This window comes from Vidua macroura, chromosome 30 (assembly GCF_024509145.1).
Source record: "Vidua macroura isolate BioBank_ID:100142 chromosome 30, ASM2450914v1, whole genome shotgun sequence".
NCBI lineage: Eukaryota > Metazoa > Chordata > Aves > Passeriformes > Viduidae > Vidua > Vidua macroura.
In genome coordinates this window covers 2393706-2418360 of record NC_071600.1, presented here as the reverse complement: position 1 = coordinate 2418360, position 24655 = coordinate 2393706, and the positions used below count along the sequence as shown (strand labels likewise).

Genomic DNA, 24655 nt, shown 5'->3' with positions numbered 1-24655 from the left:
CAAAGCAACAACAAAACCAAACAAAATCCAGGCAATCAGACCAGAAATTAGCCAATAACTGAGGCTTTCCTTCCTCTGGAAAAGAACTGTCCTTCTTGGCCAGGCACCCATGGCCACAATCGGGATTTCACCTCCAGCACTGCCTGTTGTGACAGACTGGAGGAGATTGTTGGCTGGAAACATTTCCTGTGTGGGGAGGAAGGGGCAGGTCCAGCCTTGCCCTGCCCTGGAACCCCAGCCCTGCCCTGCCCTGGAACCCCAATCCCCGCAGAGCCTCTATCCCAGCCCAGCAGTGGCTGCCAGTCCCTGGCACAGCACAGGCAATGCTCCACAGCCACCTCTGGAGCCCCAGCCCAGCTCCTGAGTGACCAAATGACCCCAAGTCCCACCTGGGGGAAGGGCCGAGGAAGACCAAGGGGTTAAGGCTGACCACAAGGCAAGCACACATCTGGACCCTACCTCCTCTTGGAATTTCCATCTGAACACCGCTGGAATCTAGGAGTTGGTAGCTCTGTGTGTGCTTCTCTAGATCTTATTTTTCTCTCTTTCTATGTCTACTTCTACTTCTGTCGTCTTGCAAATGTTGATTAACTAAAATTTGAACAGGCATAGAGTTTGTGAAGTTGAATGGGCCAAGTTCATGCATTGAAAACTGTTTTTTGTTGACTGAATGTCATATTAAACGTTTTGCCAAAGTTGCTCTGATTTTCTAAAGTTCCCAGTAAAGGCTGTTTTGTTGTTTGGAGCTCCTGAGAATCCCTTGTGGGTATTTCTCCAGTGCATCCAACTCAGAGGACACAAACAATTGTAATTTCTTAAAAATGTCTCCCTTGAGAGAGTATTTTAGTGGATGGGGGTCAGGGCTTGTGTGTCCTGCTTGGCACAGCCCAGGCAGGGCTTTCACAGCCCCATCCCACACTCCATTTCCCAGCTGGAGCCGCTGCTGCCTCTGAGTTCTGCTGCCCCAGCCCCAGGGACGCTCTCCTTGTCTGCCCATTCCCCCACGGTCTCTGGGCAGGGATGGCCTCAGTGGGGGCTGCTGACATCCTCAGCACCTTGGAGGCTGCTGCTGAATTTTACTGCTCCAGAGGCTTCTTCAGCCTTCAGCTCTTCTGTTCAGGAATTCAGTGCCCCAGGGCTCATTAATGTTCTGAACACCTTTAACAAGCCAAGCTTCTGGGAATAATTTGATTTAAGTGGATCAAATCTTTTGTGGATAATTAAGCACATTTCAGAATTGTATTCAGAGAGAATGTATTTTTTTTTCAAAGACAGTGAGAAAATATTTTTGGTGCTGCTTAGGTTTTTTATTTCCTGTTAATTCATTGATATGTGCAATCTCCAATTGACATTGAATCCAAGAACCTCCTCATGCAGTTGGAATAGATATGAAAATCAAGAGCCTTCATGGCTGACAATCAATCAGACTCTGTCCCTACCCCCACCCTACCATTTTCCCCATCCAAGCCCTGGCACTCAGAGCAGCCTTGTGCAAATCTGAGCTCCCTCCAGCCCAGGCTGCACCTGCAGCTTTCAGCTCCTTGGCTCCAACTCCCACCTGCTTTCCCTGGAGAAGGAGCTGCCCGAGACACAGAGGGATGTTCATTTCTTGTCAGCCAACAAAGCCAAGGGAAGGCACAGCTCCATCAAAAGTCATTCTTCTCCCTGGCTCTGCCCTGCCCCTGATCCCCACAGCCTGCCCTGTTTCCTTCATCCCTCCTTTGCCTGGGACTTTCTGGGACAAGGCAGCTCTGCTCTGGGGATGGAGGGAGCTCCAAGTGCAGCCACTGGATGGGGAACCACAACTCATCAGGTTTGTGTCCTTTGGGGGTCAGGAACTGGTGAGACTCAGAGGCACAGAAAGTTTCCCTTCATTGCCAACAGGTCATGGTTGAACAGGACACAATTTAATAACAATCACGCTCTTCCCTGAGCTATGTGCAACGTCCCAGCCGGGTCTGATGAGTCCACCATCCACAAGTGATTTCCATACTAAAACTGATTTTAGACAAACGTGGTTCTCTGATAGATATAAACACAATTAAGTTCTTGTATCAGGATCTCATCCTGGAGTGGGGGAAAAACAGCTCAAATAATTCCTGATTTGCAAAGCTGTCAGTGGTGGATGGAGAAGGGAGGTCAGGCTGTTTTTGGTGTTGAGGAAATGCTGAAACCAGCCTGACTCATTTCATCTCCTCCTGGCCTGGCTGATCTCCCCTCTTTCCCCTTCCACCCATTGGCTTTTGTCTCCCAGCAGCCCCCCTGGTGAAGAGCCTGGCTCTGTGTTCTCCATCCCCTCCTCGCTGGCACTGCCAGGCTGGGATGAGGAGCCCCTCAGCCTTCCCTGCTCCGGGCTGGACAAGCCCAGCTCCCTCAGCCTCTGCTCACAGCCCCAGGGCTCCAGTGCTGTTGGGCAATACCCTTTTCCTGACCCAGAGAGGGGGCAACTGAGAGGTGCTTTAAAAACCTTTATTCTGTTTTCAGTCTCATGGGATGGGTGAGAAAATACAGATGTTATAATTAATGCCATCACAATCAGAATCCAACCATTTCCTAATTACAGTACACCATAATCGTTTTTTGGCCTATCAGCTATAGCTACACCATGCTGTAAGTGCCTTATGGCCTATCATCTAAAATTATCCCTCGTGGGTCCCATTAGAATCCATCTTTCACAGTTCTATTTCTCAAAAATATCTAGTCTTATTTGCAAAGCCATCCTTTGAAACTTTTATCTAGCTCCATTTCTCTCTCAACAATATCTGTCCTATTCCATGGCATTTCTAAATCAGCATTTCTTATCTCAAACTTTGCATATGGATGCGTACTGTGTGGACCTTCTGTCAGGCCCTGAGAACTCTCTACAAATCCACTTCCCACACAGCCCCACCTTGGAGGCCCTTCCCTAAGCCTGCTCCAGCTGCCAGACATCTTTCCTGCCCTGGGGAACCCAACCCAGGCCACAGGGACCTGGATAATCCACGTCCTTGATGTCCTGGTCACACAGCCCTGGCCCCTTTTCCCCGTGTCAGGCTCTGGGGTGGATCCTGTGGAACATCCTTTGGTAGAGGCAGTGGCTCCAGGTGGACCGGGGGGATACCAGGGGGACAGGGACCCCGCTGGGCATGAACAGCATTGGACTTGTTGGGAGAAACTGTGAGGGGGAGCTGGGGCGGAGTGACCAACCCAGAGACCTCACACAGCCCTCCTGGGATGTCACACAGCCCCTCTGTGATGTCACAGCCCAATCTCTAATGTCACACAGCTGGTCTCTGATGCCACAATCCATTCTGTGATGTCACAGAGACAGTCTATGATGCCGTAGCTGCTCAATGACCCCACATAACCCACTCTGTGATGTCACAGCCCACTCTGTGACCTCATGTTAGCAGATGATAAATTCTCTCCACCAGGTGAGCTCACACCTGGAGCTTGTTCTCCAAAACCCCAGGCCTATGGGAACCACACAATGCCCATTGTGTGAGAAGGGGAGCTGGAAGTTCACCAGCCTCAGTGTCCTGCCAGCTCAGCCAGGCCCACGGGAACATTGGGGTCCACGACCACCAGGGACCACCAGAGAGACCCCCAGGACAGAAGAGAGCATGGGTAAAGGGGAGGGGAAATATGTGAATGATTTTGGGAAATGATTATCAGATGTATTTTTAGTCCAGGACAACCAATGAATATGTGTGCAAAATACAGAATATGAACAGAAACTTTCCTGCACTCAGCATGCTCGGCTTTGGGAGGAGCTATCCCCTGTGCATCCGGCTGAATAAAGAATGCTGCTTCTTAATGCTGCACTGGTGTGAAGGAGTTTTCTGTTTTACTGAATTTTTGATAACACTCCACTCCCAAGGAAAGCTCTGTCTCCTGCTGCTCACAAACAGAGAAGGGCTGGTGGCAGATGTGGGGGTCGGAGGCTGCCTGGGGCACAGTGGCCATGAAATGATCAAGTTTTCAATGTTCTGTAAAAGAAGGAGGGGCAGCAACAAAACTTCCACACTGGAATGAGGAAGGGCAGACTTTGGCCTATTTAGGATGTTGATTTGGGGAGTACCGAATCAGGTACTGATTTAAGGGAAACAGCCCTTAAAAACAAAGGGGTCCAGGGAGGATGGACACATTTCCAGAAGGTAATCTTAAGGGGGAAGGAGCAGCCTGTCCCAGTGTGGCAAAAGATGAGCTGGTGAGGAAAATGACTGTCCTGGCTGCCCATGGAGCTGTTGTGGGAACTCAGGGGAAAAAAGGATATGCAACCCAAAAAGTGTTTAAGGATGTCGTTAAGTTATGCAGAAGGAAAATTAGACAGGTGAAAGCTCATTTAGAACACAACATGGTGGCTTCTGTGAAAAAAAATGAAAATGTTTCTATAAAAAAAAATTAGCAAAAGGAGGGGTAAGGAGAACCTCTACTCTTTATTGGATGCAGTGGAGAATATAGAAACTAATAATAAGGAAAAGGCTAAGCAATTTAACACCTTGTTTGTCTCAATTTTTAATATTAGGGCAGGTTGTCCTCAGGACAAGAGTTCTCCTGAGCTGGCAGATGGGCACAGGGAGCAGAGCAGCCCCCTGTAATCCAGGAGGAAGCAGCTGGTGACCTGCTGAGCCACTCAGATGCTCACAGGTGTATGGGATGGGATGGGATACATCCTAGGGGGATGAGGGAGCTGGTGGATGAGCTCCCCAAGCTGCTCTCCATCATTTCCCATCAGTCCTGGCTCAGCAGGGAGGTGCCAGAGCACTGGAGGTGCCAGTGTGAGCCCATCGCCAAGAAGGGCTGGAAGGAGGATCTGGGGAACTCCAGGCCTGTCAGCCTGACCTCGGTGCCTGGCAAGGTTCTGGAACAGATCACCTTGAGAGCCATCACAGGGCAGCCACAGGATGGCCAAGGGGTCAGAGCCAGCCAGCGTGGATTTCAATATTTGCATTGATGGTCTGGATGAGGGGACTGAGTCCACCATCAGCAAATTTGCAGATGACACCAAGCTGGGTGTGAGTGTTGATCTGCTGGAGGGTAGGAGGGCTCTGCACAGGGCCCTGGACAGGCTGGATCCAGGGCCCAAATCCAACAAGGTGAGGTTTAACAAGTCCAAGTGCCGGGTCCTGCACTTTGGCCACAACAACCCCTGCAGCACTCCAGGCTGGGGACAGAGGGGCTGGAGAGCAGCCAGGCAGAAAGGGACCTGCAGGGACTGATGGACAGCAGGCTGGACATGAGCCAGCCGTGTGCCCAGGTGGCCAAGAAGGCCAATGGCTCCTGGCCTGGATCAGGAATGGTGTGGCCAGCAGGAGCAGGGCAGTGATTCTTCCCCTGTGCCTGGCACTGGTTGGGCAGCACCTCGAATGCTGTGTCCAGTTCTGGGCCCCCCAAATTTAGGAAGGACATGGAGGGGCTGGAGAGTGTCCATGGAAGAGCAACAAGGCTGGTGAGGGGTCTGGAGCACAAGTCCTGTGAGGAGCGGCTGAGGGAGCTGGGGTTGTTTATCCTGGAGAAGAGGAGGCTCAGGGGAGACAAGACAGTGTCAAGGCACAGGTTGGACTTGATGATCTCCAAGGTCTTTTCCAGTCTTGCTGATTCTGGGATTCTCTGAAACCACCCTTGGAGCAGGTGCAGGAGGAGCCCTGGGCCTCCTCTTCAGAAGCTGCAGCAGCCCAGGTCCCTCAGCTTCTCCTCAGAGCCCCAAAGCCCATCCTGTCAGTCCTGCAGAGCCTCTGCAGCTCCTCCTCCTTGCCCAGAACAGGGAGCCCCACAGGCAGACACAGCAGCCCAGATGTGCCCCCCTGGCCTGGGCTGCCTCTGGCAAGGGAGCAGCACGAGGCACTGCAGGAGCCTGCAGACAATTCCTGCAGCACTTGTGGGATGATCCTGCTCCCCAAGGGCCGTTCCCATGGTGCCAAGTCAGGAACTGCAATGGGGAGTGGGGCCAGAGAGGAAAGGGCAAACAGGGATGGGCTGTGTGCAGGGGAGGGAACTGGGGTGGGCAAGAGGAAGAAATTCGTAGCAGGAAGAGTAAAGAAAGCAGAGGTGAAGCCAAGGAAATGCTCAGGGCAGTCTGGGGGAGGCTGCCAGGCAGCCCTGGCTCTGAGCAACAGCGTCTGCAGTGGGACAGGAAAATCCCAGCTGATGGGAACAAACTTTCTGGCTGAGTGCAGAGGCCAGGACAAAGCTGAGTGGTTTCCCTGGCGTCCCCCAGCCCTTCCTGGCCCCAGGGGCTGATGGCATTTGTGCTGCCTCAGGTTCCTGTCCCCACAGCACCAGCACGGGGGTGCTCCCGCCTGCTGTGTGCAATGCAAACAGGGGCTCCTGAGCCAGCGCTGCCGTGTCTGTGCCTGCAAGGATGCGGCACCTGTGTGAGCTGGGGGAGAGGCCAGGGCTGCAGAGGGGGGATGTTGTTGGCAGCTCCATGAGGACGCTCTGGGACGCTGCCCTGGGCTGTGCAGCGCACTGGGGATGGATCAGCCCCTGCTCTGCTGCTCCTTCCCGTCTCCCCCAGGGCCCTGGCAGAGCACCAGCCGTGCTGTTTGCCCCCAGCCTGCCCACGGCCAGCCTGGGGCTGCTGACGGGGGTTTTCTGTGCTGATCATTGGCCTGGCCGTGTTCTTGAGAGAGCCTGGGCAAGGAGCCTGGAGCCCCCAGGCCCTGGCCTGAGGCGTCAGCGCTGCCCCAGCAGTGCCCATGGCCTGTCCCTGCTGCAGCCCCGGCACTGCCACCCCCAGGACTGTGCCCGGCCCCAAGAGCACTCAGGCCCTGCAGCAACACCAGGGCCACCAGGGCAGCGGGGCAGGGCCACGGGAGCAGCACTGGCAACACCAAGTGCTGCTGCTGCTGCTGGGCACAGCTGCTGTGCCAGCACTGATCTGCCCCCAGCTCTGCACACAGACATTGCTGCTGCAGCTCCAGAGAAGGCAACAAAAGGGCATCTCGGCAGAAATCTGTGCTGGGAGATCCTTGAGTTCCTTTAAAGGCAATGAGAGTGCAGCCCCTCATTGACACAGTCTGTGGGCACAGGGAAGGTGGAGAGAAACAGTATGAGAAATGGCACAAACAATGACATTTCTTTGATGACTATATTGAAAAAGTGAAACAAAGAAAAAGAACCTGCAAAATGAAACCAACTAGAAGTATCAAAGATGACTTTTATTAGAAGTAATTTTGCAAAATTGTGCAGCAGTTTAATGTTCCTGAAGGCATCCAGTCATCAGTCTCCACACTGCAGCCTTGAGCTCCTGGTTCCTCAGGCTGTAGATGAGGGGGTTCAGGGCTGGAGACACCACTGAGTACAGAACTGACACTGACAGATCCAGGGATGGGGAGGACAACGAGGGGGGCTTCAGGTGAGCAAACGTACCAGTGCTTAAGAACAGAGAGACCACGACCAGGTGAGGGAGGCAGGTGGAAAAGGCTTTGTGCCGTCCCTGCTCAGAGGGGATCCTCAGCACAGCCCTGAAGATCTGCACATAGGAGAAAACCATGAACACAAAACAGCCAAGTGCTAAACAGATGGAGAACACAATGAGCCCAAGTTCTATGAGGTAGGATTTGGGACAGGAGAGCTTGAGGATCTGGGGCAGCTCACAGAAGAACTGGCCCAGGGCATTGCCATGGCACAGGGGCAAGGAAAATGTATTGGCTGTGTGCATGAGAGCATTGAGAAAGGCACTGGCCCAGGCAGCTGCTGCCATGTGGGCACAAGCTCTGCTGCCCAGGAGGGTCCCGTAGTGCAGGGGTTTGCAGATGGACACGTAGCGGTCGTAGCACATGATGGTCAGCAGGAAAAACTCTGCTGAGATGAAGAACAGAAAGAAAAGGAGCTGTGCAGCACATCCTGTGTAGGAGATGGTGCTGGTGTCCCAGAGGGAATTGTGCATGGCTTTGGGGACAGTGGTGCAGATGGAGCCCAGGTCGCTGAGGGCCAGGTTGAGCAGGAAGAAGAACATGGGCGTGTGCAGGTGGTGGCCGCAGGCTACGGCGCTGATGATGAGGCCGTTGCCCAGGAGGGCAGCCAGGGAGATGCCCAGCAAGAGGCAGAAGTGCAGGAGCTGCAGCTGCCGCGTCTCTGCCAGTGCCAGCAGGAGGAAGTGGCTGATGGAGCTGCTGTTGGACATTTGCTGAGGCTCCACATGGGGACCTGTTCATGGAGAAACGGACAGAGAAGAGTTAGAAGAGATACCTGTAACGAATATCAAAGCCATTTCCCATACACCCTCCCCCAGAACACACACAGACACACATTTGTGTTCACGACTTCTGGAGTTTTCTTCATAATCTCCCCTTTATCTGTCCTGTTGTTCTTGGGTATCAGAAACCCTCAGCATTTCTGCTGCCCCCAGGGAGAACAAAGAATGTTCTGTGTGGCAAAGTGATGAGTGGAGAGTGAGGGGAGATGGTCTGTCATTCTGACATTTTCAGAATTTCTCTGGGTTTTAACGTTCCTCTGGGGTGGATGATCACCTTCCCACATTTTCCCTAAAAAAACCCCAGGTAGTGCTGAGAGCAGATGGAGCCATCACAGCCCAGCTCCACATTTTTAGCCAAGGACTCACACTGCTCATTTCACCAACCCAGCAGCATTTTCGTTGTCAGAACACCTCTGCCTTTCCCCGTCAATCTGGTAACTCAGAGATGCTCTGGAACAGGTTTGCACCCTGGATTGAAGCTCCCAGCTTGAACTGAAATCTCAGGGAGACTTCCAAGTGTCCTTCTGATGGCACTGGATGAAGGGAGATGCAGCTCCTTCCCTGGCTGCACGGCCAGCATTGCCCAGAGCCGGGCACTGGGGACAGCTGTGTCACCCTGAGCCAGCTGTGCCCCCTGCCAGAGCCCCCAGTGCCGGGCAGCTGCTCCCAGCCCTGTGCTCTGCAGAGGGAACTGGGCCCGGGGCTGCAGAGCTGCCCCACGGCTCTGCTGCAGCTCTGCCTGCACAGGAGGGGCTGCACGCCTTGGAGCCCCGGCCCTGAGGGCAGAGGCTTGGCTGGGGGCACAGCAGGGAGGGGGCTTGTTCAGAGGAGGGGCTGCACTGGAGGGGATCCTCTGCACATCTCTAAACTCTCCCTGCCACAGCATTTCTGGGTTTTGTTTTCTCTCCTTCCCTGATCTTCTCTCTGCTTCCCAGAGATTTTCCTCCTGCAGGTGTTTCCCTGTGCCTGATCTCTCTGTGCCAGCACTCCCAGACCCCAAATCACTGTGCCCTCTCCTTGGCCTGACAGAACCCTGCCTGTTTGCAGGGCACTGGCTGGGGGCAGGTTCTGTTTGCAGCTTGGAGAAAGGAGAGCTCAGACTGAGCCTGATGGCTCCAGCAAAGGTGATGCTGGTGCTGTCCATGGGCAGAGGGGCTGAAAGCACATTAGGGATCTCCTGTGAACATATTGAACAGTTAAAGTAACAGTTCAGATGTCTCAGGCACTTGTCAAAATTCATAACCAATTTTTAAGATATATCCCTGCCTCCCTGCCATTCTTCAATAGTAGGAAAATCAGTGCAAAGTCTTATGAAGTTTCCTCATTTTTATCAAATCCTTGTCCTGGGAATATTCTATGACTGATCAGAATCCCTCAGCATGTCAGAGCTTCATGAGCATTTTACCTCCCCTGCACCAGAAATACTCAGAGTTGTACTCACAGGGTCTGTGGGCATTGGGATGTTCCAGCTTGAGGAGATCACTGCAGGAGCTGCAGCTGCATTGTCCTGCAGCCAGAGGTTCCTGTGCCAAGGGCTGGCAGTGATTCTGCCCCAGGCACTTCTCAGCACCTTCCCAGCCCTGACTGATTGAAGCTCTCTGTGCCTCTGGGCTGTGCCCGCGCTGGCTGCAGGCAGTGCCCCAGCCCTGCTGGGCTGGGAGAAGAGCTGCTCATCCAGAGAAATGTGCTTTTGAAGCTCTGCTTGCTTACCAGCATCACCCTCTGTGCCAGGAGCCCGGCCCAGCTCAGCAGCACAGACACAGCACAAGGACTTGAATGAGCCTCTGGGGCTTTGTGCTCAGGCCCTGAACATCAGGCCCTGAGAGGCAGCTGCAGAAACCTCTCCAGAGCTCCAAGTCAGAATCCAACTCCAAAGTTTCTTTGACTTTTAATGGGTCCCACTGAGGGACACGACTGAGAAAGTGTCCCCAGGCCCCAGGCTGAGCAGAGAACTGGAGGCACTGATGACAGGTGGGGACAAAGAGAAGCCAAGTCTTGGTGGCCTGGGGCACAGCAGCGTCTGTGCCACCAAGGGCTGTCAGGAGACACCTTGTCCTGAGGCCCTGGGGCCTCCTGGCACAGCCCCAGCCAGGCTGGGCACTGTCAGCCCCTTGTCCTGCCCTCAGCATCCCCCCCTAGCCCACATCCCAGTGGCCTCAAGGATCTGCTGGAAGGAGTCCCTGGGGAGCCTTGCTCAGGAATGGCCCTGGGGGCTCCACAATGCTCCCAGGCACTGCAGGTTTTTCAAAGGACTTTGGCTTTGGCTTTTGCCTTGCAGTCTGTGAGAGCTTTCTGCAATCATGGCCTCCAATTATCTGCTGTAATTAGTCCCTGGAGATGCTTTGTCAGCAACAACACTCAGTGGGGCTCATTAATGCTTCAAGGTACTTCAGTTCTTTTAAGGTACTTGGTGTTTCCCTTTGGATACAGACTCTGTGAGAGGTTTGTGCAATCATGGCCCCAATTATCTGCTTTAATGAGTCCCTGGAGAGCTTTGCACTGACACTCAGTGGGGCTCATTAATACTTTGAGATAGTCAAGGTTTTTGAAGTACTTTGGATTTTCCTTTCCACACTGAGAGGTTTTTGTGCCATTTTGAGTCTGAGAGGTTTTTGTGCCATCCTGGCCTCCAATTCTCTCCTCCAAGGAGTCCATGAGGAGCCTGTGTTGGGGATGGACCTCAGTGGGATCCATTAATGCTTTGAGACACTTTGGGGTTTTCTTCTGCCTTTGAGTCCTGGAAAGGTTTGTGCAATCTCCTCTCAGGCCCTGAGGTTCCAGGGCTCAGCTCCAAATGCACCACGGGGCTCATTAGGATCAAGCAAGTCCTGACAAACCATGGCTCTGCCTTGATTTCCCTCTGCTCTAGTGCAGTTCATTGTTTCATCAATTTGAGATTTCTCAGCCAATGCATCAATTAGTGTGGTGGGTTCAGTGCTGGCTAATTACCAGTGCACTCACTAGAATATACTTACTCATTTCCTGCTCTGAGATAGGATTAGGAGAATGGCAAAGTGGGCTCAAAACATTAAAAGGATTTAAAGAAAAGTTCACATTATTAAGTAAAAAAAGAGTAATAAGAATCAGAACAAAACTTTCAGAAAACTTCTCCCTATAACCTTTTCTTTCTTATTGACAATGTAAAGAGACAAAAGTTAATTTTTCAGTCAGTTTACCACCTCTAGATAGTCTTTCTTCTGTTCACTTAGGGGGAGGAATCTGTCTTTCAGGCTATGGAGACTTCTCCACAACAAAACAGTTATCTCATGGCTTTTCATTTCCACGAATAGCATCCACTCGGAAAAACTGAAATTATGAAATCTTTCCAATTTTTCAACAGCTTTTCCCACAGCTGTGTTTATGGGCCATGTCAGCTAATGGGGTATTAGTTTCCAGATGAGCTCTTTAAGAGCAAAGTTTCTCTTCATCTATTTCTGAAATCATCTTCATTTCTGGCAACACAGATCTTCTTCTTCTCTCCCTGAGGGCACAGGGTCTCATCACTCTTTTCTCTTTCAGTGTTCAAACTTCTCATGGGATCACAGCTAATTCAACATTTGCTTCCTTTTGCATGGAGGCCTTTGCTGAACAAGTCATCTCCCCATTCTTTTCAATGCATTATAGGGAAAAAGAGAGTCTGATGGATCAATTCCAGCCTTCTCCATAGCTTTAGCAGAGGATTTCAGCCCCAAGATCAAGGCATCTCCTCATCCCTCCCATCTGGGACTCAACTTCCTCTTGACCTCGGTGTCTTCACGTTGCTCCTGTGTGTGCCTGCACTTTGTCCTTTTCTCTCCCCGGAGGGAGGATGGAAGCACGGGAAGAGTCAATATCTGAGCCGGGGCCTGCAGATGGTTGCGTGAGCCCGGCCGGGCTGGGTCCTTGCGGCCGGAGCTGTTTTGCCATGGAGGTTTGTGCAGCGGCTGCGCTGGGGCTGTGTCAGGCTGGGCGGCGCTGGGGGCAGGGCCAGGATCTCAGCAGCCAGGCCAGAGCAGAGCAGCAGCACGGCCGGGGCCGATGGCTTCTCCTGGCCCTGCCCGCTGGTTGCGGGCCAAGCCCAAGGGCGGCAGAAGCTTGGCCGAGCCGGCCCGGCCCGGGGCTGCTCCTGGGGCCCGGCGGATCCTGGCTGGGCCCGGGCTGGCGGCGGGGCAGGGCTCGGCAGCGGCCAGATGTCAGCAAGCGCAGCCACGGCCCGGCCCGGCCTCGGCCCCGCGGCCTCCCCTCCCCTGCCCGGCAGCCGATGGGGCCTGGCGGGCTCCCTGGGAAGGGGCCCGGCCCCACGGCAGGAGCCGCCCGGCCCGCCCCGGCCCAGACGGGGGCTGGCCCGGCCTTGGCACCTCTTTGCTGCCCAGAAGGGAAAGAGACCCAGCCAGGCTTCTTCCTCTTTAACTTGTGTCTTCACAGAGGCATGTGCAGTTCCCTTAGTGGTTTAACAGATTGTCAATTCTCAAAGCTAATAGTTTTTTGTCAGACACGGAGGAAACTGCTAGCAGTGTCTCTCAGGACATCACTTCTGTGATGCAAAACCACCACAACAGCACCGAGCACAGAGCTCCTTTGTCTGTATGTAGTGGCCATGTGCCTGAGGCCTCAGAACCCCACCTTGGGAGATCTCTGGGCACTCTCCAAGGTGTTTTCAAATGAAAACATTCAGCTCATAGTCTAAGAAAATCACCAGAGGAGAGGGCCTACCTGACCTGTCTGTCCTGGCTACTTTTGTTATATCTCGCAATCCTTGGATATACGGAATTTGGGAGGCCAAGTTCTAATTTTGGCCATGGTCTTTGTCAAGAAAGCTGGTTTTTTTCCATAGGAAGGAAGGACAGAGCCCCAGTGCTTCAGGGGCAGATGAGAGGTGACCACCAGAGGCCACGGCCAGCCAGAGCTGGCAGGATTTTCTGAGAGATACCTTTGCATAGAGGAAAATTCTTAGGGATCGTATCAATTTTAGGAATGGGCATCTGAAAAGAGGGACAGTTCTTTCCCATAGCAAGGAAAGCATGGAGCCCCAGTGCTCCAGGAGCTGATGAGAGGCAGCCCTTGGCATTCCAAGATCAGCCAGACCTGTCAGGTGGCCCCTGGGAGGCCAAGCCAGCCAGACCTGTTCCATGTTCCCTCGGTTCCATGGGGCCCCACAGTGTCCCAATGGTCCCTTGCTTCCAGGAGGCCCTGAGGTGTCACAACGCCCCCTTGGTGACACAAGGCCCTGAAGGGTCCTCATGGTCTCCATGGTTCCATCAGGCCCCACAGAGTCAGAATGGTCTCTGGGTCCATGAAGCCCCGCTGTGTCACCATGGCCCCTTGGTTCCATGGGCTCCAGTGGTGCCACAATGATCCCCTTGGTTCCATGAGGTGCCCACAGTGTCACAGGGATCTCCATGGGAAGGAAAGAACCGAGCCCCAGTGTGGCAGGGGCAGCCCCCAGAGGCCAAGGCCAGCCAGACTTGACAGTACTGGCAGATTTTGGCTGGGAGCAACCCTTGGATATAGGGAATTGTAGAGGTGGAATCCCAATTTCAGCCATTTCTGTGTAGATAAGAAGGACAGTTCTTTTCCATAGGAAAGAAAGTACAGAGCCCCAGCATTTCAAGGGCAGAAGAAGAAAGATGTGGCTCCTGGGAGGCCAAGCCAGCCAGACCTCTCTGTCCTGGTAGCTTTTGTCTGAAAGCAACCCTTGGATATAGGGAATTTTGGAGGTGGAACCCCAGTTTCGGCCATTTCTGCATAGATAAGAAGTACGGTTCTTTTCTGTAGGAAGGAAAGCACAGAGACCAAGAATTTCAAAGGCCGAAGAGAAGAGAGGTGGCTCCTGGGAGGCCAAGCGAGCCAGACCTGTTTGTCCTGGCAGCTTTTGTCATGGAGGAAACCTTGGATACATGGAATCTGGGAGGAGGAATCTCAATTTTGACCATGGATATCTTGAGAAGAAGAACGGTTCGTTTTCATTGGAAGGAAAGCACCGAGCCCCAGTGTTTTGAAAGCAGGTGAGAGGCATCCCGAGGAGGCCAAGGGCAGACAGACTTTTCTATCCTGGGAACTTTCCCTGGGGAGCAATCCTTGGATGTACAGAGTTTTGGAAATGGAATCCCAGTTTTGGCCATAGGCCCCTGGAGGAGAAGGACAGTTCTCTGCCATAGGAAGGAAAGCCCAGAGCCCCAGTGCTTCAGGGGCAGATGAGAAGCAGCCCTTGACATGCCAAGGTCAGCCGGACCTGTCAGGTGGTCCCCAGGAGGCCCAGCCAGCCAGACCTGTTCCATGTTCCCTTGGTTTCGTGGGACCCCACAGTGTCACCATGGTCTCCTTGGTTCCATGAGGCCCTGGAGTGTCACAATGTCCCCCTTGCTTCTGCAGTGTCACAATGGCCCCGTGCTTCCATGAGGCCTTGCAATGTCACAATGGCTTTGTGGTTCCACAGAGCCCTGATGTGTCACAATGGCCCCTCGGCTCCACGCGCCCTCGCTGTGTCACAACGGCTCCTCTGTGACACTGCGGGCTCCACAAGGTCACCATGGACCCTTGGTTCCTTGGGGGCTCCGAGTTCCACAATGGCCTCTTGTTTCCATGAGGCAGCACAGTGTCACACTGGCCCCTTGGTTCCATGGGCCCCAACAGTGCCGCAGTGATCCCCTTGGTTCCACAACTTCCCACAGTGTCACACTGGCCCCTTGGTTCCATGAGGATCTGGAGTGTCACACAGGTTTGTGACATTTGTCCTTGCTGCCCCTCACATCCCACTGCCCCACAAACAGCCCTGAGCCACCCGTGAGGGACAGGCCCTGCTGTGCCAGGCTGGGCTCAGGGCTTGGCCTTTCTGCTTCCCCCAGCCAGCCCAGGCCTTGCTCAGCATTGCAGTTCCCTGCTCTGAGCCTTTGGCTCCCTGCAGTCCTGGCCTCAAGGAGCTGCTCTCATCAGTGCCTGGGGAGCTTTTGGCAGTCCCTGCCCTCAGTGGGGCCCAGTGATGCTGCAAGGGACTTGGAGTTTTGCTTCTGACTCCTTGAGCAGCTTCTTCAAATTTCTCTCTGTGCCTGAGGGTCCTGAACTCAGCCTCAAATCCACCGTGGCAGTCATCAAAATACAGAAAAACTTTGGAGGCTCTACTTCTTCCTTCACTTGTCTCCAAATCTCCAAGCCTTGTGCAGCTGATTGGATTTAGTCTCGAGTTCTATTAAGGAGAAAGATTTCAAAGTGTACCTCATTACTTCTTTTCTTTAATCAAGTGACTATTTTTTTATTTTCCAGTTCAGAGAAGAGCTGATAGAAGCATTCCCCAGGTGATCTTGATGCTGAATGTCTCCTTAGGAGGTCTGGGCATGTAGAAGAATGAGCCCCTTGAGGACTGACCCTGTTTGGACAAGCTGCTCCTCAGCCCCAGCCTCACCACGTCTGACATGGCCCACCTGGCACTGACATCCCTGTGCCCTGCAGCAGAACCTTGTCCCTGAGCTCTGCAGCTCCATGTCCCAGCCCACTGCACCGTGTCCCACCTGCTCTCCTCAGGGCTCTGCCTGCACACAGGCCCAGAAGAAGTTTTTCCTCTTGGGAAGGAAAGAATGGAAATGCCTGAGCAGGTTTCCTGAACAACAAACCCCACTCAGGAAGCACCTGCTCAGTACAGGCTGCCTGGAATGGTGTCACCTTTCTACAAGGGACAGTGTGGCCAGAAATGATCTCTGGAAGCAGAATTCTCTGAGTTCTTGCAGCTGAATTCTCTGTCCCTGTCCTTTCCCTGGATCTCTATTGCAGATGGAAGCTGCTGGTGCCATCCTCACCTTTAAGCTCTCTTTTGGATGCAAACAGATGTTCCCAGCTGTGTTAAGCAGGATTTGCTCCATGTTTCTATAAACCTTTTGTGTTCCCCTGCAACGAAGGGGCCACTTTGGTGCTGAGGGGGTGACGTGGAAGCAAGGAGTCAATTGTGACCCTGGGGTCCCATGGAAGCAAGGGGCCATGGTGACACAGCAGGGCCACGTGGATCCAGTGGTCCATTGTGACACTGTGGATCCAAGGAGACCATGGAGACACCCCCAGAACCTCATGGAACCAAGGTGAGAGGGTGACCTCTGTCAGTGGGACCCCTCTGTGCACAGGTACCCCCACTCCTGGGGCGGCTGTGCCAGCTCCCCCACCAACCTCCAGCCCTGGGAACCTGGAGCAAGCGGAAACCACAACTTTGCAAATGCTGCCTGTGCCTGAAGCAAATGGAAAGAGAACTGGGGTGTGGAAAATAAAGATTGTTTATTTTCAGAAGAACAGCAATGAGAACACAGAACACATTTACATTGTAAGAATATTTGTAACAATGACTGTCTATAGAACGTATATACCTAAGAACATATCTAACAAAAGTCTATGAAATGTATTTACAGAAGACAAAAAGAAGCCCTAAAATCTATATCCTAAAGACAACAACAAACTCTAAAACGTATGTACAAAAGGGTGGCATCCCTGTCTGGGATCTCCATCCGTCCTTGAGGAAAAGCAAGTGCCACAGTCACTCCAATCAGGCAGAGAAGGCTCTTCCATGTGCCCCCAGGCTGGCACAGCAAGGACAGGACAGGCTGGGGATGGCCACCAGAATCCAGTGCACGGGTACCACATCCCTGAGCAGGGACCACCCAGCCCAGTCCCAGCCTGGCAGCAGGGGACCCACTCTGCCTGTGGGGACCACGTCCTGCTGCTGGTATTGGTCTTCATCCCAAGATCATGGCCTCTTCCTCATCTTTTCCATCAATGTCCATGTCCTCAATGTACTTTTCCACATCCATGTCCATCTCCTCTTCCACATCCACCTCCATCTCTTCCTCTGCAGTCTCTTCTCCATCCACTTCCATGTCCTCCTCTGTATCAGTCTGCATGTCCACCTCCATCTCGTCCTCTCTGTCTGTGACAGCCTGCAGAGGTAGCAACACCTCAGAGTGGGGTCCCTGTCCCACACCATCCCCACAGAACTCCAGCCCAGCCGGGCAGCTGGGGGGTGTCCACCTCCATGGAATGGCACCGTACCTTCCTCAGGACCAATGTCAGCATCCTGCAGGGATGGATGACAAAATCCAGGCAATCGAGAGCTTTCAGGACTGATGGGAGTATCAGGGCGCAGGTGACAAGAAGGGTGACAGGGAACATGGTGAAGGCTGAGCTGGCACAAGGGCTGACACAAGGTGGGCTGACACAAGGGCCAGTGGTTGTGTTGTGCTCTTTGCTGGACGCTGGAAGTTCCAGCTGGAACGTGGAACGTGACATCACAGTTGTTCTAAAGAGCATCTTGTTGCAAGCTGAGCAATCTTCCCCCAGACCATGCTGCTCACAGCCCCGTTCCCAAGGATGGGGCATCCACAGCCTGGACCAGTGCCTCACCACCCTCAGTGTAAAAGAGCAGCTTCCTTAGATCCCACTTCAATCAGCCTCCTGCAGTTGAAAGCCATCCCCCCTTGTCCTGTTGCCACAGGCCCGGTGGAACACTGTCCCCGTCTTTCCTGTGGGACCCTTCCAGTCCTGCAGAGCTGCAGTGAGGCCTCCCCAGTGTCTCCTCTTTCCAGGCTGAGCATCCCCAGCCCCACTTGGCCAGCAGTCAGTTAGATCAGGGGGAGTCAAGGCTGAAGTCAAATAGCATCAGAAATTGAGAGATGGAAGCTTTAGGCCCAGGTTTGCCTCTCTAATAACAGAGGAGGGGAAGATGGTGGGACACTGGCTCTGTTCTAACTGGTGAATATTTTCTTTTTTTTTTTTTTTCCTTCTTTTCTGTCATGCTGATGCAGATTTGCTGTTTGAAAGGAAGCTTGGCACAATATCCATTGTCTTCTCCATTTGTGAAACACTGAGCAGAGTCTGGGCAGACTGATGATGCAGAGCAAAACCTGCAAATATACCTGTGATCCTGAGCCTGGAGGATGCAGCTAAACTCAGCCAAAAATAATTTCTGGAAAGTCAAGCCTGGTTTCCATTTTTTTTTGAGTTTGGCTATGCCAGCTTCACCAGTCATTTATAAAAAAGCAAACAAAAAACTCAAACCAAAACAGACAAAAACCCAAACAAACAAACCCATGCAAACCAATCAAACAAAAAGATAAAAAACCCCAAATAAAACCAAAGGGGATGAGGAGTTAGTATTAAGTTGTGAGGATATCACAGCAGGCAAAAGGCTACTTCCCACAGGATCACAAGCTAAAGACACAGGATGAAACTTGGCAAGAAACAGGGAACAAAACTTGCAGAAATGAAGGGCAGAGCGTGCTAAAACCAGTGAGGAAATTGCTGAAACTGCCAACAAGAGACTGCACATGCCTGGAGGAGAAAGGTGAAAAGGGCACGGCGATGAAGACGTCCAGCCTTCACCAGGGGACCACGGAGGAAGACGCGGAGCCTTCCTCAGTGCCACCTCCAGCGTGCACTGTGCCTGCGCCTGGCGTGTGCTGATGATCGTAATGAGTACTGAGAAATACTTTGCATAACCACACCTTTTCTAGGGAAAACCATGAATATGCATAAAGTATAACCCTATATTGCAATCTGCTGTGTGCCTGAGCGTGTGTTAGGAGGAGATATCCCCGCGCACCCGGCGCGCTGAATAAAGCAAATCCCCGCTCCTTGGACTTGGTCTCGGAAGTGTCTCCTGGCCCGGTTTGGGGCCATTCCTGACCACAGGGTTCTGTCAAGTCACAGTGGAACCTTGGTGCCACATTGTTCCATGGCCTCACAATGCTCTCCTGGCTGCCATGAGGTCCCTCCCTCTGTGACACACTGCAGCCCTGGTTCCATGAGGGTCTCTTGGGTTCCACGGTGCACGCCTTTTTCACATCTGAGCCTTGCTTCCATGGGTTCTGTTATGGACAAATTCAATTGGGGAGGCCAATTATAGATAAATCAATTAACAAGAATTTATTAAGCAAGCGGTAGTAAGCAAAAGATGCTCTTTAGATCAACTGTGATGTCATGTTCCACGTTCCAGCTGGAACTTCCAGCGTCCAGCAAAGAGCACAACACAACCACTGGCCCTGTGTCAGCCCACCTTGTGTCAGCCCTTGTGCCAGCTCAGCCTTCACCATGCTCCCTGTCACCCTTCTTGTCACCTGCGCCCTGATACTCCCATCAGTCCTGAAAGCTCTCGATTGCCTGGATTTTGTCATCCATCCCTGCAGGATGCTGACATTGGTCCTGAGGAAGGTACGGTGCCATTCCATGGAGGTGGACACCCCCCAGCTGCCCGGCTGGGCTGGAGTTCTGTGGGGATGGTGTGGGACAGGGACCCCACTCTGAGGTGTTGCTACCTCTGCAGGCTGTCACAGACAGAGAGGACGAGATGGAGGTGGACATGCAGACTGATACAGAGGAGGACATGGAAGTGGATGGAGAAGAGACTGCAGAGGAAGAGATGGAGGTGGATGTGACAGAGGAGATGGAAGTGGATGTGGAAGAGTACATTGAGGACATGGACATTGATGAAAAAGATGAGGAAGAGGCCATGATCTTGGGATGAAGACCAATACCAGCAGCAGGACGTGGTCCCCACAGGCAGAGTGGGTCCCCTGCTGCCAGGCTGAGACTGGGCTGGGTGGTCCCTGCTCAGGGATGTGGTACCCGTGCACTGGATTCTGGTGGCCATCCCCAGCCTGTCCTGCGCTTGCTGTGCCAGCCTGGGGGCACATGGAAGAGCCTTCTCTGCCTGATTGGAGTGACTGTGGCACTTGCTTTTCCTCAAGGACGGATGGAGATCCCGGACAGAGATGCCACCCTTTTGTACATACGTTTTAGAGTTTGTTGTTGTCTTTAGGATATAGATTTAAGGGCTTCTTTTTGTCTTCTGTAAATACGTTTCATAGACTTTTGTTAGATATGTTCTTAGGTATATACGTTCTATAGACAGTCATTGTTACAAATGTTCTTACAATGTAAATGTGTTCTGTGTTCTCATTGCTGTTCTTCTGAAAATAAACAATCTTTATTGTCCACGCCCCAGTACTCTTTCCATTTGCTTCAGGCACAGGCAGCATTTGCAAAGTTGTGGTTTCCTCTTGCTCCAGGTTCCCAGGGCTGGAGGTCGGTGGGGGAGCTGGCACAGCCACGACCATGTGCTACCCAAACCAGGGTGAGCTGGACCACATGGTGTCGCTTAACGAGGTTTCTATAGCAGCACACAAAAATTAAGTTACTCAAGAACTGTTATTCCCTTTATTCAATTCCCTGTATTCAAGGTTACTCAAGAACTCTTATTCCCTTTTTCTCTCGATGCCCTTGTGCTGCACGTTGGGCACCAAAATCCATCTTGGTTTGAAAAGACAGGTTGTCGCCCTGGTTATCAAGAGTTTTCTAAAGCCTTCTGAGTTTACATTTGTCATGGTTGGACACTGGCGCAATGCTAGCGTCCCCATGAAAATGCACCTTTTCTAAATAAATGCTGTGAGATGTTATCAGGAACAGAGCAGAGCAGGCCCAAGCTTAATAACAAAGGAAAAAAACTTTATTAAACTACTACTAATACAGAAAACACATAAACTAAATCCAGGATGAAGACCTTTTAAACCACCCCTCCTCCTCCCAATTCTAAAAACACCCAGCCATGAAACATCACCCGGGATTCTTGATCAAATCACCACCCTTCAGGTAATCTATACTCAAACTATCAAGGGAGAGAGAAGTCTCTCTTGCACCACAGACCCCCCAGGAAACACAGCTGCCCCCCTGTGTTTCCCTGTCACACATGGCAACCGCCCGGAAAAAAAAATCTGCCAGTGTGACACTCTCCTTTCCATGTCACACTGCTCTCACCACCGTGCATGGACAGACTGCTCATAGGGCTCCTTTAAGGATGCTTTGCTACGGACCTAAAAATACAACAGTTCAGTTTCTCATCCTGGGACTACCGTCCCCTCTATTTTCCCCTGGGGCCGAGGGGTCTAAAAACAGGACTCATCTTCTTCCCGAAGACAGAGGGTATCACCATTCCCTCTTCAGCTTTCTTCGTTTCTCGCCATTCTTGTGCCGTTCGAAGCTGAAGCAGGTCTCCCTGGGTCACCACTGCATCTCCCTAAAATGCAGTCTTTATTGCAGGAGATTTTGGTTCAGTCTATGGCTAATAAGAAAAGTCTAGCTAAAAGCTACTTCATCATTTCCTCTCACTTAAATATTTCTTCTTCTAACATTTCAAGTCCTGGACTATCTCTTTTCCACTACAAATCAAGGAGGAGTAATACTTTTAAAAAGCCCTCATTTCTTGGAAAGGGTTAAACGTTCAGACTTCTTGGACGGCTGATATCTCGGTCTGGTGTTCTGCCGCTTCTTACGCTGGACATCCCCCCCCCCCTTCTCCTTCTCCTCTGCCGGCAAATTTCCAGGTGCCGCCAGGCTCTCTGTCTTTTTCCCTCTTGGTGGGGGGGGGGGGGCAAAGGCATCTCCGCTTCTCTCCACCCTTCCGTCCACAGGAGCTGGCTTGGTTCCAGACCCTCAGCCCCCCCACCCAGCCCATGGCTGGGCAGGGGAGAGTCTGCACTCTCTGACGACCAGAACCAAAAGAGAGAGTTCTCCTGGGAGTTCTTGCTTTTAACCCCCTGTGTTCTCAGAGGCGTGTCCATACTTTCAGTGGTTACTCTAGGTGCCAATATCTAAACCTGACCACTGATTGGTTTGACCCAACTTCCTAAAAAAAATTCACTTCCATGTCAAACCACGACAACATTCTTGTAGAGAACTTTCTCACACAACTTTCTGTAAATAACCTATTGTTTTGCATTCTTTCATAGAGGCGGAGAAATTTGATGTACAGGTAGTTTGTCCAGTGTCCTTGGAGAGGTGGCACGTTCACCCTCCAATCCACTGGCATCTTTTGAGAACTATAAAAGATTGGAGTCAGAAAAAATAAATTAGTCTCTTCATTGTGACCGAGGCTGTGGTGCGTCGTTTTTGCTTGTGTCATCTGGTGACAACAGGTGTCTGCTAAGGAAGGCAGGAGCCTTCCTGGAAACGGAAAATGTAAACCTCCTCCCTCCAAGTTATTATAATTTTGAAATTAAAAGGCTCTCAGGCAAAGATATGGGAATAGGAATAACAGTTCTTTACTAGGAAAATTAAAAATATAACTGCAATAATACAAACAAACAAGAAAACCCAAACAACTGACAGAGTCAGAATACGACCTGGCACCCTGTGGGTCAGGGTGTTGGTAGCAGCACTCCCAAACCCAGCTGGGGGAGCGGAGGTTTGGGGGGAACAATGGGAAGGGGGTGGGAGAGGGGGCACAGGGGGAGGTGGGAGCCGCTGAGGTTCCCCCAGGTCACCCCAGGACCCCCAGGCCCTGTCCCAGCCCCCCCAGTTCCCTCTGCAGCCCCGGCTGAGGGGGCTCAGCCCAGGAGCCGCCGTCGTTCGGGGCTCCCCCGAGGGCAGCGAACGGGAGAGCTCCCAGCTCGGAGAGGCCCCAGCAGAGGAGGGGATCTTGTCCCTCCTCGAGGGCCTTGAAGGGTCTTCAGGCCCCTCTGAAGAGGAGCTTTCCACTTTTTAGGGTTTTTTGGAGGGTTCCCACCACTCCAAGGGTGTTTTTCCTCCCCATTTCAGGGTGTTTGTGGGGCCGCAGCCCCACAAGCCCCTTTTTAGGGGGGATCACTATGGCGTTAAGTGACATTTTTTATGGGCCCCCCCACTCCAAGCCCCTGTAGGGGATGTTTTGCCCCCCCAGGGAGGATTTTTGGGGTTTAAGGGCCCCCACTCTGGTCGGGTCCCATTCTACCTCCCCTTAAAAGGGAAACACCACTCCCGCTGATTCCGGCAGCGGAGCCCGGGGGCGGTGGGAATCCCGGGAGGATTTGGGGGTACCTGGGAGGGTTTGGGGGTCCCAGGAGGGTTTATGGGTCACAGGAGGGTTTGGGAGTCCCGAGAGGGTCTGGGGGTACCTGGGTGATGCCGATGATGGCAATGGGGACCCTGTGCTGGGTCTATACTGGGAGCCACTGAGGTCATACTGGCAGTGAGCAGGACTGTACTGGGGGTGACTGGGTGCAACTGGGATCGTACTGGGTGGAACTGAGATGACACTGAGGGTGACTGGGATCATACTGGGAGTGACCAGGAGCATGCTGAGGGCAGTTTGGACCATGTTTGGGACAACTGGGATATACTAGGAGCAACTGGAACTGCAGTGAGGGTAACTCGGAGCAGCTGTGGGCAACTGGAGTCATGCTGGAAGCAACTGGGAGGAAGTGGGAGAGACTGGGAGCATGCTGGGGACAACTGGGATATACTGAGAGAGACTGGGAGTCACTGGGATCATACTGGGAGGGACTGGAACCACAGCAATGGCCTGGGTTGGGTGATGTGGGGCCTCAGGGAGCACAGGGAGCACTGTGACCCTGCGGGGCCCGATGGAACCAAGGGGACATTGTGACACTCTGGGCCCGGCCTGGCCGTGGGGTGTTTCGGGAGCCCCGGGGTGCCCAGGGCAGCAGAGCAGAGCCCCTGGCTCAGGGGCAGCAGCTCCCCGGGACACCCTGGGCAGGCAGGCGGCAGGGGATGCCCAGGGAGAAGAGGAAGCCAAGGCCCAGCGCCCCAAGGGCGGCACCGGCTGAGGGACGGGGCAGGAGGGAGAGGCCACTGCTGGGACGGCTCCGGGGCTGCCCAGCACTGAGCCAAGGTTCTGTGACATCACAGGGCTGTGTGACATCACAGGGGCTGTGTGACATCACAGGGGCTGTGTGAGGTCACTGGGGAGGTCACTCCACCCCAGCCCCCCCTCACAGTTCCCCCAGAGAAGTCCAACGCTGCTCGTGCACAGTGGGGTCCCCTGTCCCCCCGGGTCCCCCTGCCCCCGGCGCCGCAGCCTCCCCCAGAGGATGTTCCACGAGATCGACCCCAGAGCCTGACACGGGGACGGGGGACGGGGCCGTGGGGGGTGGGACAGGGGGACAGGGACCCCCCGGCAGCGTCCCCGTGTCCCCCAGGGCCAGAGCCTGGGCCAGGGCTCCTTCACCCTGTTACCAACGAGGGCTTGAGAGCGCTGAAAAAATCCCCAGCAAGGGAGCAGCAAAAAACAGATTTAATATTAAGTGACAGCACGGCAAAGTTCCTTGGCAAGAGTCGCTCTGCTCCTGACTGGACACTTCAGACACACCAAGGAAACAAAGCAACAACAAAACCAAACCGAATCCAGGCAATGAAACGTGAAATGAACCAAGAACTGGGGCTTTCCTTCCTGTGGATAAGAACTGTCCTTCTAGACAGGTGCCCATGGCCAGAACTGGGGTTCCACCTCCAACATTGCCTGTTGTGACAGACTGGAGGAGATTGTTGGCTGGAAACATTTCATGTGTGGGGAGGAAGGGGCAGGTCCAGCCTTGCCCTGCCCTGGAACCCCAGCCCTGCCCTGCCCTGGAACCCCAGCCCTGCCCTGCCCTGGAACCCCAATCCCCCCAGAGCCTCTATCCCAGCCCAGCAGTGGCTGCCAGTGCCTGGCACAGCACAGGCAATGCTCCACAGCCACCTCTGGAGCCCCAG

General features: G+C 53.1%; 1 protein-coding gene and 2 pseudogenes across 1 annotated transcript; 1 reads left to right on the top strand and 2 right to left on the bottom strand.

Annotated features, from left to right (window-relative positions):
• LOC128820667 (uncharacterized) overlaps positions 1–24655 on the bottom strand; it is a 2212279-nt pseudogene that overhangs the window by 912337 nt on the left and 1275287 nt on the right.
• LOC128820669 (uncharacterized) overlaps positions 1–24655 on the top strand; it is a 1091286-nt pseudogene that overhangs the window by 791744 nt on the left and 274887 nt on the right.
• Positions 7125–8459, bottom strand: LOC128820735 (olfactory receptor 14I1-like). The gene has a single exon (XM_054001557.1). It carries the CDS (start codon positions 8108–8110, stop codon positions 7178–7180), a length of 933 nt encoding a protein of 310 aa, XP_053857532.1. The 5' UTR covers positions 8111–8459; the 3' UTR covers positions 7125–7177.